This window comes from Podarcis erhardii (assembly GCF_964252035.2).
Source record: "Podarcis erhardii genome assembly, chromosome: 5".
Taxonomy (NCBI): domain Eukaryota; kingdom Metazoa; phylum Chordata; class Lepidosauria; order Squamata; family Lacertidae; genus Podarcis; species Podarcis erhardii.
The window spans coordinates 67,893,399-67,910,057 of NC_138509.1; the positions used below are offsets into that span (position 1 = coordinate 67,893,399).

At 41.5% G+C, this 16,659-nt stretch overlaps 1 protein-coding gene across 1 annotated transcript in view; it reads right to left on the reverse strand.

The window, feature by feature from the left end:
- Positions 1 to 3,123: 3,123 nt before the first annotated feature.
- Positions 3,124 to 16,659, reverse strand: part of RBP1 (retinol binding protein 1) — a 38,964-nt gene continuing 25,428 nt past the window's right edge. Inside the window, exons 3-4 of the mRNA XM_081861673.1 lie at positions 8,895 to 8,996; positions 3,124 to 3,437 (exon numbers count right to left, since the gene is read on the reverse strand). Coding sequence (XP_081717799.1) covers positions 3,384 to 3,437; positions 8,895 to 8,996 — 156 coding nt within the window. The 3' untranslated portion in view covers positions 3,124 to 3,383. The remainder of the gene's footprint in view (positions 3,438 to 8,894; positions 8,997 to 16,659) is intronic.

A 16,659-nucleotide genomic window follows, 5' to 3' on the forward strand; every position in this document is an offset into this window, starting at 1 on the left:
AGACCTCCAGAACGAATTAAGTTCTTAACCCAAGGTGCCCCCCCCCTCTCTCTCTCTCTCTCTCTCTCTGTGTGTGTGTGTGTATACACACACACACACACACACACACATGCAGTTTGCAATGATATCTCTATATAACATAAATTTACAATAAAAAACCATCCAACTAACAATTATTGAACTATTTTTTCTTAATCAGCCTGGTGGAATAGGAAGGGTTTTTAGGTTGCATTCAAGAGTTGAAACAAGAAGGCAGAGCATTCCACAGCTTTGGCCCAATGATGCTAAAGGCTGTATTTTGGGTTGATGTCAGATGAGCCTGGCCAACTCGGGGGACAACCAAGAACACTTCTACAGAGGACCTCAGTAATTCAGCTGGACTGTAAGAGGTTGGGCCTAAGTTGTCCAGGGCTTTGTGAATTGATAGTGCTAACTGACTAGTCATATATACATCGAGCCAGATAAAGAATCCAATGGTGTGTGATATAGTGGTTAGAGTATGGGACTAGGGCCTTGGAGGCCAGGGTTCAAATCCCCACTTGGCCATTAAGCCCACTGGGTGACCTTGGGCCAGGAGAGAACATGTATGCCACCTTGAGCTCTTTGGAGAGAAAAATGGGAATTTAAATGAAATAAATAAATTAATAAAGTTGCATGTTTCTCCCACTTGACCTAAGAGGAGCTTAGTGTGAGGCAGGCTAAGCCAAGCAATAGTGACTTAAGAGTCATTCACTCAGAAAGATGGGGCGTGTCACAAGTGGCATTGAGTGATTTAATATCTCAGCTACCAAGTGCAAGTTGCTCTCTGATTACACAGCTAATTGTAGCAGTGAGGGTCAGGGATGCCATGTTCCTGCCTCCCCATCCCCACCCCCCACCGCTATAAGCACTGCCTGAGGTGGCCAACTCCCTCTGGCTAATTATATGGCCATCCCTGTGTGACAACAATTCAAACATCAGAATTGAGCGCACATTGTTAAATGAAAACAAAAAAATATTGCCAAGCAGTTCTATATGTTTCCTTTCATAGGCTCAAATGGCAGCTTCAGAAAAGAAAAACAAACAGCATTTAAAGAAAGATTTAAAAAATAAATGGATAAAATCTCAGCACTAATAATACACACATTCCAACCTGCCTGAGACCTCTCTTGGGTGTCTGAAAACAGTTTTTAGAAGAGGCATTTATTGTATAAGGAATCCTTAAAGTGGCAATTTAGTGACCACCTCCAGTTGTTAGATTCCCATTCACCTCAAGTGGGGGGGGGGCGCGTGAGTAGTATGTCAGTATCACTCATAATCTATAGCTGAAGTTCTGGGCCTGCTGGGGTCAGTGATAATGCTTCTAGTGGCTTCATCTCTTTCGCTAGAATAGTCTCTTTGGAATTACTGTAAAGCAAATGTCTGCCTATCAACTTGGACCTTCAGGGTCTCAGCTCTCTCTTCCCTTGATGAAATTTCTGTTGAGCACCTGTAGTGCTTTAGCACTGGCATACAAATTACTAATTGGGTTCAGTGCATTAACACAGTGGCAATGAATTAGCATAGGGATTACAAATGTTTAATTTTTTAAATGGATATCATTATCTATTGTGCTACCCACACTCTTGGGACTCTCACTTTGTTTAGAACAAAAACATTTTCAGTATGTCTCGGTAAGTATTAGAAATGAAGGCACACACCTTAAATAGCACATAGTGAGGTGTTTTTCTTCAATCTATCCTCTAAAGTTCTTACCACATGGTCCAACAGAGTCTGAAAAGTCATACATTCCCACCCATGCTTGGAATGAAAAGAAAATTATCCACAATTGCACAGCTTATTTATGTTCCAGATCAAATGAACTGGATGTTCATGCCAATATATCTGAGGGGAACTTTTATTTACAATGAATATGTTTCGCTTTCAGATCTGCAAACATATCTTTGCTCCGAGTTCTTTCTATATGGGAAGTAAAGTACTGTCATGTTTGGAGTAGGACCTTTTGGATAAGTATCATAAAATACTTTCCCCAAGGAAGTCTGTTAGGCTTCCTCCTTATTTAGATTCGGGATCAAACTACATTTTATGTGGCTGATCTGTGATTGAATCTCCTGTTGTTTTTATTGTTCCTTTAAAACTGCTGCACAGTTTTAAAAATTGATCAGAGAAGTGGAACTTAGATCAGGAGATGTGCAACACCCACCCTTGTCTGTTTCCCTAATTACAGCTTCAGGAAGTGGGGAAATGGATGGAGGAAGGATGAAGAAAATATTAAGTCTCAAGCAAATATCATGTCCAGCTTTGCCACTTGAGATTTTTTAACTGGTGTCACATGCCGGTGGGTGCTCTCAGAAGATAGGGTCCCAGGCTGTGTACCCATTGCTGTTCACTCTGTCCCCAGTGGACTCCCACCCCTGTATTCTGAATCCATGTATGTGCAACATTATCCTTGATCCACAGGTATCCACAGGGAAGATCAGCCTGGCTTAAACTGGATATAAATACCTCCTCATTCCATTCTGTCCCTGGATAAATAATCCCCTTCCTCTGCATTTTCCATCCATTCTCCTTGTGTGGCAGAGAGTCTCTCTCTCTCTCTTTTAATTGATGTGAGCCATTTGGGAGACAATTATTGACTGGAAAGTGGGATACAAAAAAATATAATAAATCAATAAACCATCTTGGGAAATCTTGCCCCTTCTTGGTCTTATTATTGATCTGTAAGTTGTTCTTGGAGTCCTATCTGAAAAGATGGGTGAAACAGGTTTCAATAGCTAAAGAATAAATAAGTGCATTGATTTTATCCCCAATGCATATGCAGGAAAATAGCAGTCCATTGCAATGAACACATAAGCAAAACCCCCTTAGGAGAAACTCTGCCAACAGCAGCAATTGCCCTCGTCATCATAGGCTGGGGTCCACCTAAACCAGCTCCTCAAATCTAACAGTTCCAGAGAAAAGGCTTGATCATTCTTTATGTAGTTCTGCCATTTAAGCTAAGCAAGTCTGGACTCAGCATTGTATTTTATGTACAGTTCTGGTACAATATGCTTAGCAGTCAAAGTGAATATCAAACTTCACAGACAACCCTTTTTAAAAAACAAAAAAATCTGCATATTTATATAAAAATGAAATCACACATAATTCAGGTTTCATTAGCTTTAATCTGAACTTCTACATGATGATGATGATGCTCATTCAGACTCAACTATTGCTTTTTAAAATATCATATACGGTATGCAACAAAACCCACTACAGAGCTCCAATTAGACATGGCTAGATGTTGGCCATGGGCTCCTTTCTAGGTGTTAAGGGATAAGGTTTTTGTGCACTAACAGGGTTGTAAGTTTGGCAGCTGGTCCATCCATTTTATTCAACCCTCTTGGCCTCCGGGTTCAGGCTCATCACTGTACCTTCTTAAATACTTGCTTACATTTGACGCCACAAGCTCTTATTTCCTGAAAAAGAAAAGTCAATACTTAAATGCTACTTCTTCAAACACTGTGTTCTTCGTAGATAAACACTGATGTCTTCCTTAGAATCGAATAGTATTCATAGTCAAACAGAAATAGCTGAATGATTACATTGGGAGTGTGTGCCCCTTTCACAAACATAACCGCTTATCTGGGGACATTTTAAAATATTTTCTCAGTATGAATGAAGATATTAGCTATCCAAATAACAAGACACTTCATTCTACTCTTTTATATCTATGTGGCACATCCTCCCTCCTTTCTCTCATTGCACCTCAGTGGGCTGAGAAGGGCCTTTGGAGATGGCAATGTGGGCTGGGTAGGAACATAAGGGAGAGGCTTTTCATCAGGTACTGGGGTTCCAAGCTGGTTTTTAAACTTAAAATCAGCACCTCGGTCCTGGAAACAAAAGCAGAACCCAGCGCAGACAGGCAAAGAGAAGCACAGTATGATCAAACCAGAAGTGGATTTAGGGGAGTGCCACAATTTCGCCTGCACTGGGCACCAGAATTATGTTGTAGAATGGAAGGTGAAAGGTTGGGGGGCACTGAATTTTGGTGCCACACAGGGTGCCATTGAAATTTGAGACCCCAAGGTCTGCCTCTGATCAAACGGCTGTTAGCAATCCAGCAGCCATTTTGTGCACCAGTTGAAGTTTCCAACATATACACTCCAAAGCCCTTTAGACTAAAGGAAGCATTCTGGAGGTGTTTCAAGAATCTCTTAACCTTCAACCTGAGTAGTCCCCATAGAGAATAGGATATTTGCACCTAAAAGGAGAGGTGTGGGAAAGTAATTGAGATGGCTTTGATTTATTAGAAAAGATCAAACTTGTATTTTTAAAGGAGATACTTTTGGACAAAGTTAACGTTATTTTATAAGATAACACTTTTTTTAAAAAAAAAATATGACCTGGATGCTATGGGCATAATTTTCTCAGTCTAAAGAAGAACTTTTGATATCACTTCACAGAAAATATTAATCTAGTTGAGGAAAATCCATTCCTGGGGTGAGTGACCTAAAGCAGGTGAGTGTTCTGAATGGAACTGGAAGAGGGAAGAAAGTGCACTTTAGATTTCAAAAAGTACCAGAAAGTGGGACAGACTGAATGGAAATGATTCAACAAATGAAAAAATACTGGCACACATTCTGTTCATTTTTTGTGTCAATGGATTTGATAAAGGAGTAAATGCAGCCAGGATATGTGATCTCACAACAATGGGCTATCTATTGAAGAGAAAGGGACATCACAATACAGAAAAAACTCAGGAACGACTTGACAGCAGCAGAGAAATAAAGCCTAAAGTGGAATGGGAGTTAACATAAGATGTGTATGTTTTAATTAACTAAAAAATGCTGACTTGGAAAATAATCTGCCTGGAAAGAATGGTGAATAAATGCCGAAAGCTTATGGCAGATCACTTAATAGACGTTATAAAAGGATTAATTAATTAACATTTGGAATATTGTCTGAAGTTCAATAGGACCATAAAATTATTACTGAAGCATCATAGAATATTTTTTATGGTGCCTGAATGCCCTACATATTCAGAAACTCTCAAAGATACAAGCATGTGAAGATGAGATATCCAAATACATTAATAACACAACAGAAGTATTTTTTTAAAAAAATGAGGAGGGGAGGAAAGATGAATGATGCTTTCAGAAGCAAGTAAGAGAAGTGATAATTTAAGCTGTCAAAAAGCATAAATAAAATACAAACAATGGTGGATTAGGATATGGCAGTTTAGAAATATCTATCATCTATATCTATCTATCTATCTATCTATCTATCTATCTATCTATCTATCTATCTATCTATCTATCTATCATCCCCCACTCAAAGCCCTGATGTGCATAACTAGTTGAAAGTAGATGTGAATTTGGTCAGCACCTAATGCTGTAGTCCACTTATGTTTGAGTAAACTCCCTTAACTCAAAGGGATTCATTTCTGACACACAGATAGGACTGTAACATAGTTCTCTTAGAGGTACTCTTGGAGAGTAGAGTAAGGTTTGGAAACCGAAGGATCTAAATGGCTTGCCGGTAAATCACGTTACCAGAGACTCCACTCCCAACACACCACTCTTTCTAGTTACTGCTCCTTAACTTATGGTCTCATGAAGAAGTTACAGCCCTAGTGGTGGGAAATTATTTGCCAAGTAGACACATGAGAGCAGCAAAATAACAAGAATGTGGAACAGTGATGGGATAAAATCAGGCCAAATCTTTATTGACTGCAGCAGGCAGGGCAAGGGTTAAGCCCCATGTTGATGGAATTGATCTGCCGGGATTGGACCTCCCCAAACCTGTTCTGTGCGAGTCAGCCAGTGTTGAACCTTGCCATGGTGCAAGCCCAGCAAGCAAAGTCTCACAGGGCAACCAAGGTGCAGATTTCTACCAGGCAGAAACCCCAACCCGAGCTTGGGAGTGCCATGATGAATTATGTCCTCAGGCTACTTATGGGGACCCCCTGTACAATGTTGATCTTGCTCAATGCCATTTCCGCCCTCACACAAACAATGTTCTTTGCCTAACAAAGGAAGGCTGTAATTTCACTGAGGGAAAGGTGGGGGGAAATCCCTCAACCATGTACCAATCAAGTTGAGAGAAATATCCCTTTCCAGCCTTGTCAACCAGCGACCCAGAATTGCTCAGTGAAGGCTCTAACCCGAGGGTGGGCAGGCAGGGAGCTCTCAAGGCAAAATGGCCCTGAGTTCCAGGGGAAGCAGCCTTATTAAGGCATTCCCCTCTCCTTTGCAAGGGCTCATGGGACAGCTTTTTCCCATGAGCCCACCACACAAACAAGATACTGGGCAAAACCTTGCCCCGTATTTTGCTGCAATCTATGGGTCACGGCACCACCAGGCAAATGTGTCCCATGCTTATGGGGCAAGGAGCGAAGCCTACAGTAGGCAAGGTAAAGTGAGGCTCCCTAAGTGAGTGCAGCACCATATTACAAACAAATGGAGACACTGAAACCATTTCCCTATTCTTTAGTTAGGAACCCCCTCTGCAACAGACACACCAGTTATCCCCCCCCCCCCCCCGTGTAGTGATAATGGCCGCAGTCCTGGCAATGCTTTAATCAAAGCAAACTACATATTTGCTAGAGGATTATCATTCACATTCTTTCAGGTATGAATTCTACAGAAAATTAGCAGAAGGAGAAATTATGTGCAGCGTTATTATCACCATACATTTCTATAACACTATAATGGCTGAACTAAACTTCCTGTTAAATGTGTGTGTGTACTGACATTTTAAAGTGCCTTACCTTTTACTTTTAAAACAACAGCTTCATGGGGGCTCAGTCAAGATTGGCACCACAGGAAAGGTCAACTCTTCACTGTGCTCCTGGTAAAAATGGTCACTGCCAGCTGTTACTCATCCTGAGTAGAAAGCTGCCATTGGCCTGACCATTACAATACATTATTATCAATACCTAGTTTGCCCCTAAGGATGAGATCCTAATTTCACTTAAGTCCCATATAATTAGGAAAATGTAAATATATGGGGACAGCAGGAATAAGTGCACTAGCTCTGTGTTCTCTGTTGCAACTGTCTGAAGTGTGTGTGGAACCTGCACACTTTATAATCCCCAAATGTGTGATATCAAAGGCTCCCTGCTACTTTCCCAGGTGACTGAAAAAGCAGCAGAGGGAGCAGAGATAGCCTGCTTCTCTAGCTGCCCTCCCTAATTGCAATGCCTGCACAGAGCCTCTCTTGGAAAGCCTCTCCTCCTACCGGAGGGGAGGGGTTGTGAGTGGGAGACGATTCCCACGTCATGCAGGGGGCGTTCCCGGTTGGGCACCCAATAGGGAAGCTCGTGGGGGGTGTGGCTTGCTGCGCAAATGCGGCCGCGCCAGCCATCCCTGCCATTGCACACACATTTTCTTCGAGTCGAGAAATCCAGGAAACTCTTGAATCACGTGGTAGCGCGCAAAGTGCATTTTGTGAATGGCCTAGTTATATCTCATGATGATATCCGGATTGGCGACCAGACCCTATTCCGGGATGAGGGCGCTCATCTTTCAGATCGGGGAAACGACATATGGCTGGCTAACATATCTAATAGTCTTAGGGATTGGTTGCAGCTGTGAGGGTATTGGCGGCAAGCCTTTGGGCTTGGGTGGTGGTTAGGCATTGGAATGTGTTGTTGGTGTTTCGGGGGGCAAGGTGTGGCCATCGCCTTCCCTGACAATTTTGGGTATTCTGCTAAAGGAATCCGGCGGTCGTGCATCCTGTCCAATGTCAGTGTGGCGGGGGGCCATGGCACGACCCTCGGTGACATCAGGATAGCTGTATTAGCATCAACAGGCTCCCCCTACTGGTGGTTAACCCCTCCTCAGACTCACCCCTCTCTGAGTGGGTGGAATATATTGTTCCGTGGTCCAATGCCTAAGCCGATACCTTCTCACATGCTGTAATCAATAAAGTTGTGGCCTTTTCCTTACCCATTAACCTTACATACTGTGTCCACGTGTCTTTATTCCCCAAGTGGGGATCGGGTCCTCGAATCACAAGCACATGCCATTAGAATCAATAGGACCGGCTTCCAATCAAATATTCCTAGGATTAGAGTGCTGGCGTTGAAACTGTTGTCTCATTTTACAGATGGCAAAGAAGTTGAGAGTTATGCAATAAAGACTGCGGTGAGATTCAGAGGCATGTCTCCAAGTTCCAACCCAACTATCCTCTCTCTCATTTACTACCACTCGTCCTGTTGGCTTTGATGGAAATTCAAACTTGAAAGCTCCATCCATCTACAATCTCAATGGCTCACCTGGATGTTTACCAAGTTAGCATCCTAAATAAATGGTGAAGTGCATTTAGTAGGCAGTAAGTTCTCAGGGATGGGTTTGTAGCCCCCTGTGGGAAGAGGACTTTCAAGAGGGCTATAAACAAGATACTTGAAAAAGCAGCAGCAATAAACTTTATTAGGTCCTACTATCTCAGTAAGTCAGAAATAATGGTTAGAAAGAAAATAATACTTTCAAAAGGGAATTGCTCTCTTTCATTTCCTAAGCTACAAAAAAATTCTAGCCTTAAAAAGAAAAGAAAATAGCTCCCTCCTTCCACTTATGACCTGTGGTTTGGGATGCAAAAATCTTCCCCAGCCACACACCATTTTGTATCACAGAGCGAGTCAAGGGCACTTCTGTTACATGCTTTCTCTTGTGTAAACGGATCAAAGCAATTTGACAGTTAATATAAAGATTTGCTGAATTTAGAATGCTGCTATTTATGACAGGGACACGAAAGAGATTATTGCCTCAGAAGTAAATCAAACACAATGCCAATGCTTAATTACTCCAGAGTTAGCCAGCATAATGCACAAGCAAATTGCGGATTATTGCATTTAGCCATATGAACAAATAAAGACTTTGGGGAGTGGAGAGAGGTGAGGGAAATATATTTGAAACACTGCATGTCCTTACCAAGTGCATTTCGTCCCCTTCAATCCACTGGGTCCAGCCACGGCCTTCTTTTTCTCCTTTCTGTACACAAAGAAGTTTATCTCCGTCCCACGTCACACAGGTCTAGTAAAATGCATTAAAAAACAGTATGATGGTAACTTTTAAATTCATCAGCTAAAACTCAGTTGGGGTCAATTTCCTTTAGGAAGCAAAACTCAATACTGAATGGAAGAGCAATATATTATTATTATTATTATTATTATTATTATTATTATTATTATTACTACTACTACTACTACTACTACTACTACAGCTTCTTCCAAAAGAAGGCAACTGCTGTTTTTCCGAATAAATCAAGAATGAGGGAGATAAACTGGTGTAGCCTTCAGATTAAGTGAGAGATTCATTAGAGCCTAACTTGCTCATCCCAGTGGAACCTGCTATAGGATTTCTCCCTTAGAGTTGTTTGCAGAATACCTGGAGCCCAATGGAATGGGAAACATATCACCCTGAACAGACTATAATTTAATCTATTTATATGCTTTTTATGTTGTATAGATTATTTTATTTTGCATTTTTTAAAAATCTTTGTAGAGTTGGTTAAACTATTTAAGAGCAGACCATCTTTGGTTGGGGAAGATAGACAGTGGAAAGCGAGGAGGAAAAACTAAGGGAAACTGTTGGATGTTGAAATGTTAAAATCTTGAATAAATGGTTAAAAATACCCATCTATTTGGTTTCTCCGATTTCTCTGTTGTTGTTTTTTACACAGTAGATATACTTGGGTTAAAAGAAGGGGCTTTAAAAACAATCCACAGTGAGAAAAACACATCGTAAAAGCCAAGGAACAATAAAGTCCACTGTAGTTCAGCTCCTGTCTGTATGCATAACCTGTCGATTCGATAGGCTGCGGAAAGGATAGACTTGGTCAACAAATGTGCTGCATTATAGAATCCACACAGCTTATGCTAATTGGAGCTAGTTTAACAGAAGTCAGTGGAATTACACATGCATTTAGCACAGATGTAGCCAGAAAAAAAGTTGTGCCTGTCTAATGCCCAGTTCAAAAGCGGGAAATAACTAGATTCATTACAAGCACTTTGATCATTCCTCACTACAGTACTACGGATTCTGTTGACAAGGCACAAGCAGCTTTTCAACCAGCAGGAGGAGCCGCTGTTCAGCATTTTCAATCTTTGGCTACAAAGCCAATTGACCTTGGGAAAATGCAGCGGTTTTTATAGTTCCTTTTTACCAATCTTTCTTTCAAGTGATTTAGCATGGCTTCAGAAAGACAGAAGGCAAGGGACTTCTTAACCCAGCATTCTCATAATCTATGATTTCCAGTAACCCATTTCCCCCCACCCCCACCATCTTTGGGAACCATATGACTGTAGTAAGGGGTGCTTTCTTCCCCAGACAGTTCAAATAAGGCAAGCACCATGCTAAATGCAACACAATCTCCATTCACTTCAGTAGGACTTGCACAGGGCTGTACAAACACTGGTAACATAGGACCAGCGCCTGACTGAATATTCCCTGTGTCCTTCCCCACTCCCTCCCAAATGCAAGACACTGGATTCAGAGCAGCCAGTCCCCAAATATATAGATAGAAATATTTATTCCTGTGATAACATAAACTATAAGCCTGCAGCCCATGAGCTGGCTAATTAGTTCAAAATAAAGTGGTGCGTGAAGAAGGGAGCTGGGCATGTTTAGCCTGGAGAAGAGGAGGTTAAGGGGTGATATGATAGCCATGTTCAAATATATAAAAGGATGTCACATAGAGGAGGGAGAAAGGTTGTTTTCTGCTGCTCCAGAGAAGCGGACACAGAGCAATGGTTCCAAACTACAAGAAAAAAGATTCCACCTAAACATTAGGAAGAACTTCCTGACAGTAAGAGCTGTTCGACAGTGGAATTTGCTGCCAAGGAGTGTGGTGGAGTCTCCTTCTTTGGAGGTCTTTAAGCAGAGGCTTGACAACCATATGTCAGGAGTGCTCTGATGGTGTTTCCTGCTTGGCAGGGGGTTGGACTCGATGGCCCTTGTGGTCTCTTCCAACTCTATGATTCTATGATTCTATGATCTACACCAGGAACAAGGGGGAAATAAAGATGTAGTAGTAGCAGCTCCTATGAGACCATCAGTGACTCCTATTGACCAAGAGGCCACTGCAGAAGTGGCACTGGGTGGGCACTGGGCAGATCTGGCCTTCAAGGGGTGTGCTGCAGTTGTTGCTGCCACCACAGCAACAGCAGAGGATAATTCCGTGGAGGCTAGATCTGCTGCCCCTGCGGATCTTGCTGCCTGAGGTGGTCACCTCCCATTGCCTGCCTATATTGGGTGGGCCGGCCCTGTAGGGTGAGGTGCTCCAAGTGAGAGAAGGGCTGCCCAGCCATTGGTTGGTGAACTTCCTTGGAATCAACTGTGTGGGGTGGTGATGGAAGAGGAGAACGGGTCTTGGGATTGAAGCACCTGAACTTCCTGCTGATTCTATTTTAATGCTGCTGCTTTAATAGACTTTGACATTATTTCAATACCAATGTTTTGATTTTTAGATTTGTATTAAAACAATGTTTTAGATCTTTAGATTTGTATTATTGGCCAGTGTCTTTGGTTAGTTCCTGAAAAGGTTTTTAGTTAGCTAAATGTGGACATCTTTTTTCTTATTCTTCTGATTAACGGAGGAGATTGATCTCAGATAGGCTTAGTAGGAAAATTTAAATTAAGAGGCAGGCTGTCCTCATTGTGTTAGCTGGCTATAATGTGGATATAACACACAGTGGTACCTCTAGTTGGGGCCACGATCTGTTCTGGGGTGCCGTTCGCACCCCCAAAATCCCATGACTAGAGCAGCATTTCTGCGCAAGCACGAAGCACTTCTGCGCATGTGCGAAGCGCGCAGAACACTTCTGCACACGCACACATGGCAAAACCCGGAAGTATACACTTCCGGGTTTGCTGCAGTCACAAGCTGAAAAGATGCAACATGAACGTAACACAACACGAGGTATGACTGTATTAGGATTTATAAAAGGCTTTAAATGGATTTGGCATACTTTTACCATCTGGCCTGAAGGAGTGGGTAGAACCGATGGTGACCTGCTGTGACTTATTTGCAAAATGTTTTGAGAATAAAATTGCTTGCTATTATACCAGGTGCCTAGCACTTTTCCTTTCCTTTGATTCCTTTGATTCATTCTTACAAATGTCTCCTCACCTCCACATTCGCATTACCTCTATAAAAATAGATCTGACAACCTGAATTTCTTGAGGCAACATGTACATCCATCCTAAGTCAGATGTGTATAATATTTTAACACCACCTAGATTTCCTGAGACCTCTTTCACCAACTGCAGGAAAGTGAGGAAACATGAGTGCCTTTGTTTCTTATCTTAACACTTCTACTGTAAAGTGCAACAGGAAAACACATATATTTAAGCTATTTCTACACTGGGAGTTCACGCTTCCCTCCCCAGCCCCATGGAGGAGACATTCAATGTGTCCTTTGTACATTACAGTAGATGCATGAAAAGCACAAGCCATTGACACCCCCTGCAATTGCAAAAGAACCCTGGAAAGCATTGCAACATTGCAATGTTACTGAAGTTCACTAATGAATTCAGAAACATTTAAATCTCAGATTAAATATGTTTAGGGAAGGCAGTCTTCCTTTCTTTTGCAATCCACATATCCTGGAGCTATGGTGTGTGAGAGAGAGTCCTACTGGAGTTTACGCATAGAAAACAAAATGTTTTGGTTACCCCATGCCCAGGAAACTTCATTATTCTTTGCTAACTAGAATGTTTTGCATGGTGGCTCCTAGCTGGAAGATGCGCATTTTCTTTAAAATGTAATTTAGTTTCATAGCTTCTAGTACTAATGCTGCTGGTTCCATTTCCAATTGCGCATGAAACGTACTAAATCTTCCCTGTTGAAATTCACTCTCTTATAACAATTTAAAGAAGCATGTTTATTTTAAGTGTTTCCCAGTGGCGCTCAGCATCAACAACATAAGGGACCAGAACACTGCCTATGGGAAAGGAACAGTCAAGGATAACTGTGCACAGCAGGCAGAAAGAATTCCCTAGAAGGCAACATGTGTTCACCCTGGAGATAACACCTGTCTTGAAAGCTGAACAACTCTCCCGTTTCTAAACTTTGAGTGGATACACTTCTCATCCCTTAGAGTATACCACTTAGAAAACAAAACAGCTTGTTAACAAAAGACACCATGGGAGTGAAATATCAACTAGTACTTGGTGCTGCTGTCAGGATGCTAGATATAAATTCTCTGATGGAAGACAGATCTCACAACACCTTTAGCTACAGTTTCCTGATGGAATTTATCTGAGGCATGGGCACTGCAGTTATCCCTGGCCATGTGTGATTTCTTTGCCCGCTGTGGGTTTTACATTAAAACATGTTGAAAACAAAACAGTTAAAGGCAAACTGAGGCAGTAGCAGCCATGGGAGGAACTCTGTATGTGAACAAACAAACACACACAGATGTAACAACAACAACAACACAAAAGCAACAAGAACTGGCCCCAACAAATTGGTGGTATCTCAGCTCAGGTGTTCCTGGATGAAAAGGATTATTTTAGATCCATTTCCATTTGGATTCAGGCCTGTTTATGAAATTAAGAAGGCTGTTGTTGCCTTGGTTCATCTATGGTGAAAACTACATCTTGGAGGCTTTCAGAGCCATCAGTGTGAGTGTCCAAAAGGATACTGATTGACTTCAGTTAAAGTTAACATTGGTTTTGACAGAGAGCTGTGCATGCTGTTACATATCTCGCCTTCCATTTTAAAACAGTATGCAGAAAAGTAACTGGAAAAAGGACGCAGACAGTTCTTTTTTAAGATCAGACTGGTCAGAAATAAGCATTTTTGTGTTTTTATATTGAAAACCACCCTGTGATCCTTGGATGAAGGATATTTCAGGAAGTTTTTAATGTTTGATGCTGTATTTTGTTGGAAGCAGCCCAGAGTGGCTGGGACAATCCAGGCAGATGGGTGGGGTAAAATGAATGAATGTGATCATTCTAAAGTTTGACATGTGCTTATGCATGCACACAAAAGTATCAATTTTGTGCCAAGTTTCCTTACAACCATTTCCTCAAAATGCACGCATGGAGAGGCAATGCTGGAAATGCTAAGGACAGGCTGCGTATGCTGTGCGATCTGTTAGCACATTTCCTTGCTTTCCCCACTCCTTGAATTTCAACTAAATGCCAAATCATTGCAAGTTATGAGCAGGATAGGAATGGATTGTAGTGGATTGTCTGCAGCCCATATTGCTTTGGCACTCACTACAGGGAAGAAAAAGAAAGTCCACTTGTATCTCACTATTGTGGAGGAACAAATCAATTTTATGGCATGCCTGTTTGTCTCAAGGGCTTGTGGGCTGCGTGTGACAAGGTCTATAATTCTATCATGAGGATGCTAAAAGATGCACCTGGGCTAGAAAGACCACATTAGCTAGTCCAGGCATGATCAAGGACCTAGATACAGACCATGTACACGAAAATAGGCTCACAATAATAATTTTCTGCCCCCCCTTTTTTTTGGCATATCAGCATTCTGAGACGTTCCTCCCTTTTATATTGTTTGGGTTCATCGGTGAACTGTAGCATGGTGACTCTTTTAAAAGCCTTTGGAAACATGACAGTCTGAATGAAGAATAGGTTTGAAAAAACATGTAATTGGATAAAAAAGCAGAATGCTTCAAAACACTTTTTCAGACACATTTTGCAGCCTGCTGCAGATATGGAGGGGAGGGCTCTTTATAGTATACATGCCATACATGATTTAATCTTTAAAGCCTTAAACAGTGTAGGATCTGGGGATCCTTGGTGGCACCTAAAATCACAGACTTCCCAGACATGTTCACTTGGTGCCTTCTTTGCCATTTTTTTTAAGGTGCCAGATGAAATCTACTCTGTTCTTTTAAGCTGATTTCTTTTTTAGGCTGTAATTCAGGGGTGGGAATCTGATTTGGCCAATGCATTGGATCCTTCCCTTCCCTACCCCTCATGGGCCAAATTTGACAGGTGATTTGGGCTACCTACTTGTGAATCATCTGATGTCTGGTGACAATAGACAGGACTTCAAAGCCCTACACAGGGCTTGCAAAGAAGGAATTTGGTTCTGCAGCCAATCCAGCCGACCTGATGTCAGATGTATGGTAGGGGGCATGGTTTGGGGGCAAATGGCCTCACAAGCTCAATTTGACGGTGGAGATTCCACATCCTTGCTGTATTTCCATGCACCCTTACTTGAGCCATTAAATGCAACAGGGCTGACTTCACATTTATTTGTTGTTTTTTAAAACTGGGAATTTGCTCGCTGATCATAGTGTTTTATCTGCCTATTCATTTATTGAGTTGCATTTTTATATACTGGAAATGACTGGAGGCCATCTTCTTGATGAAAGGAGGGGTGTACCATGCTATCAATCAATAAACAACCAAGACAAGGCTTATGAGAAGATACAAATTTGATGAACTACTGCATAAAGCATGCAGTTCCAATTTGCTGAGCAGATTGCTAGGCTAGTGCTGTACTGTCTCCCTTGGGGTATTTCAAAAAGATCTTTGCTCCCTGTGAAAGAGATCTTTTTTCTGCATCTTTTATGGGGAATAATAGAACTTTGCCCCCCCAAAACCCCACCACCACCCAAAACATGAGTGTTTGTGTGTGTTGCATTTATCTTGTAAACTTAACAAGGTGGCCAAAGGGGTCTTTCTTTAACTTTTCCAAGTTACCACTAGTACCTATAGGGCAGAGATGTAAAAACACATAAAAATCTGTTTGCAATTTATATACAATATGACTGAAGTACAATGTATATATGTAACTCAGCTACTTGCCCAGTGTGGTATCAATGAGAATTGTGACATATAATACTAATGATGAACTTCCCTCCAAACACAGAGTATAACTCATTCCCCCCTTTTTATTTTAATGGTAGCAATTTGTTTTACTTGCTTTTCTGTCAATCTAATAGGAATATAATTAGTGGAATCTGTGACTCCTTTATAGAACTCCTTTGTAGGCGTAGATGCTTTTACTGCCCACTGCATGGCTGTCTCCTCCGGGCTCCTGACAGTAAGTAAATTGTCACCAGCTTATGTATGCTTGAAAGCACCAGCTCCATGCAAATTAGAATCCACAATAAATGCAAATTACAGCAGTTATGATATTGCTTTCAATGCAGGTTAACTTTTAATTTCAGCAATTAGTAAAAACAAAACAAAGCTGCTGTCTAGATCATGTGTATTCCCCTTAGTGCAATTTGAGTAGGCCAGTAAGCTAAAGCCATATTGACTTAAGGTCGGGAATATGGATGTCTGCAGCTTACCGAAGTATTCATCAAAATAATTGCTTTATCAGAAAACAATGTATTTTTGCCTTATGATCTACATGCAAGAGCTTTGGAAACATTTACTTATAGAGCATCAATGCCGTACTCACAGGTTAAGTACCACACCTGATCTATTTCACTGCTTAAAATATTGCACTTCTGGCTGAAAGACAACAATATGGAACAAAACAGTATGTCTTCCTGAGCAACAAAAGGCTACTCCCCTTAGCAGGTTTCATTTTGTAGCTTCTATCAAAAACCTGTTATTGGTTTCCCTTCCCATAGGGAAGTGCTGTATTTTTTTGAGCGTTTCTTCTTAGCAACATCCCCTAATAGCATCTTGATTTCATAATGAAGCCAATGTGTTTATCCGATTTCATGTGCCTCCACACTGTCAATGTTTGTGTTCCATTTCT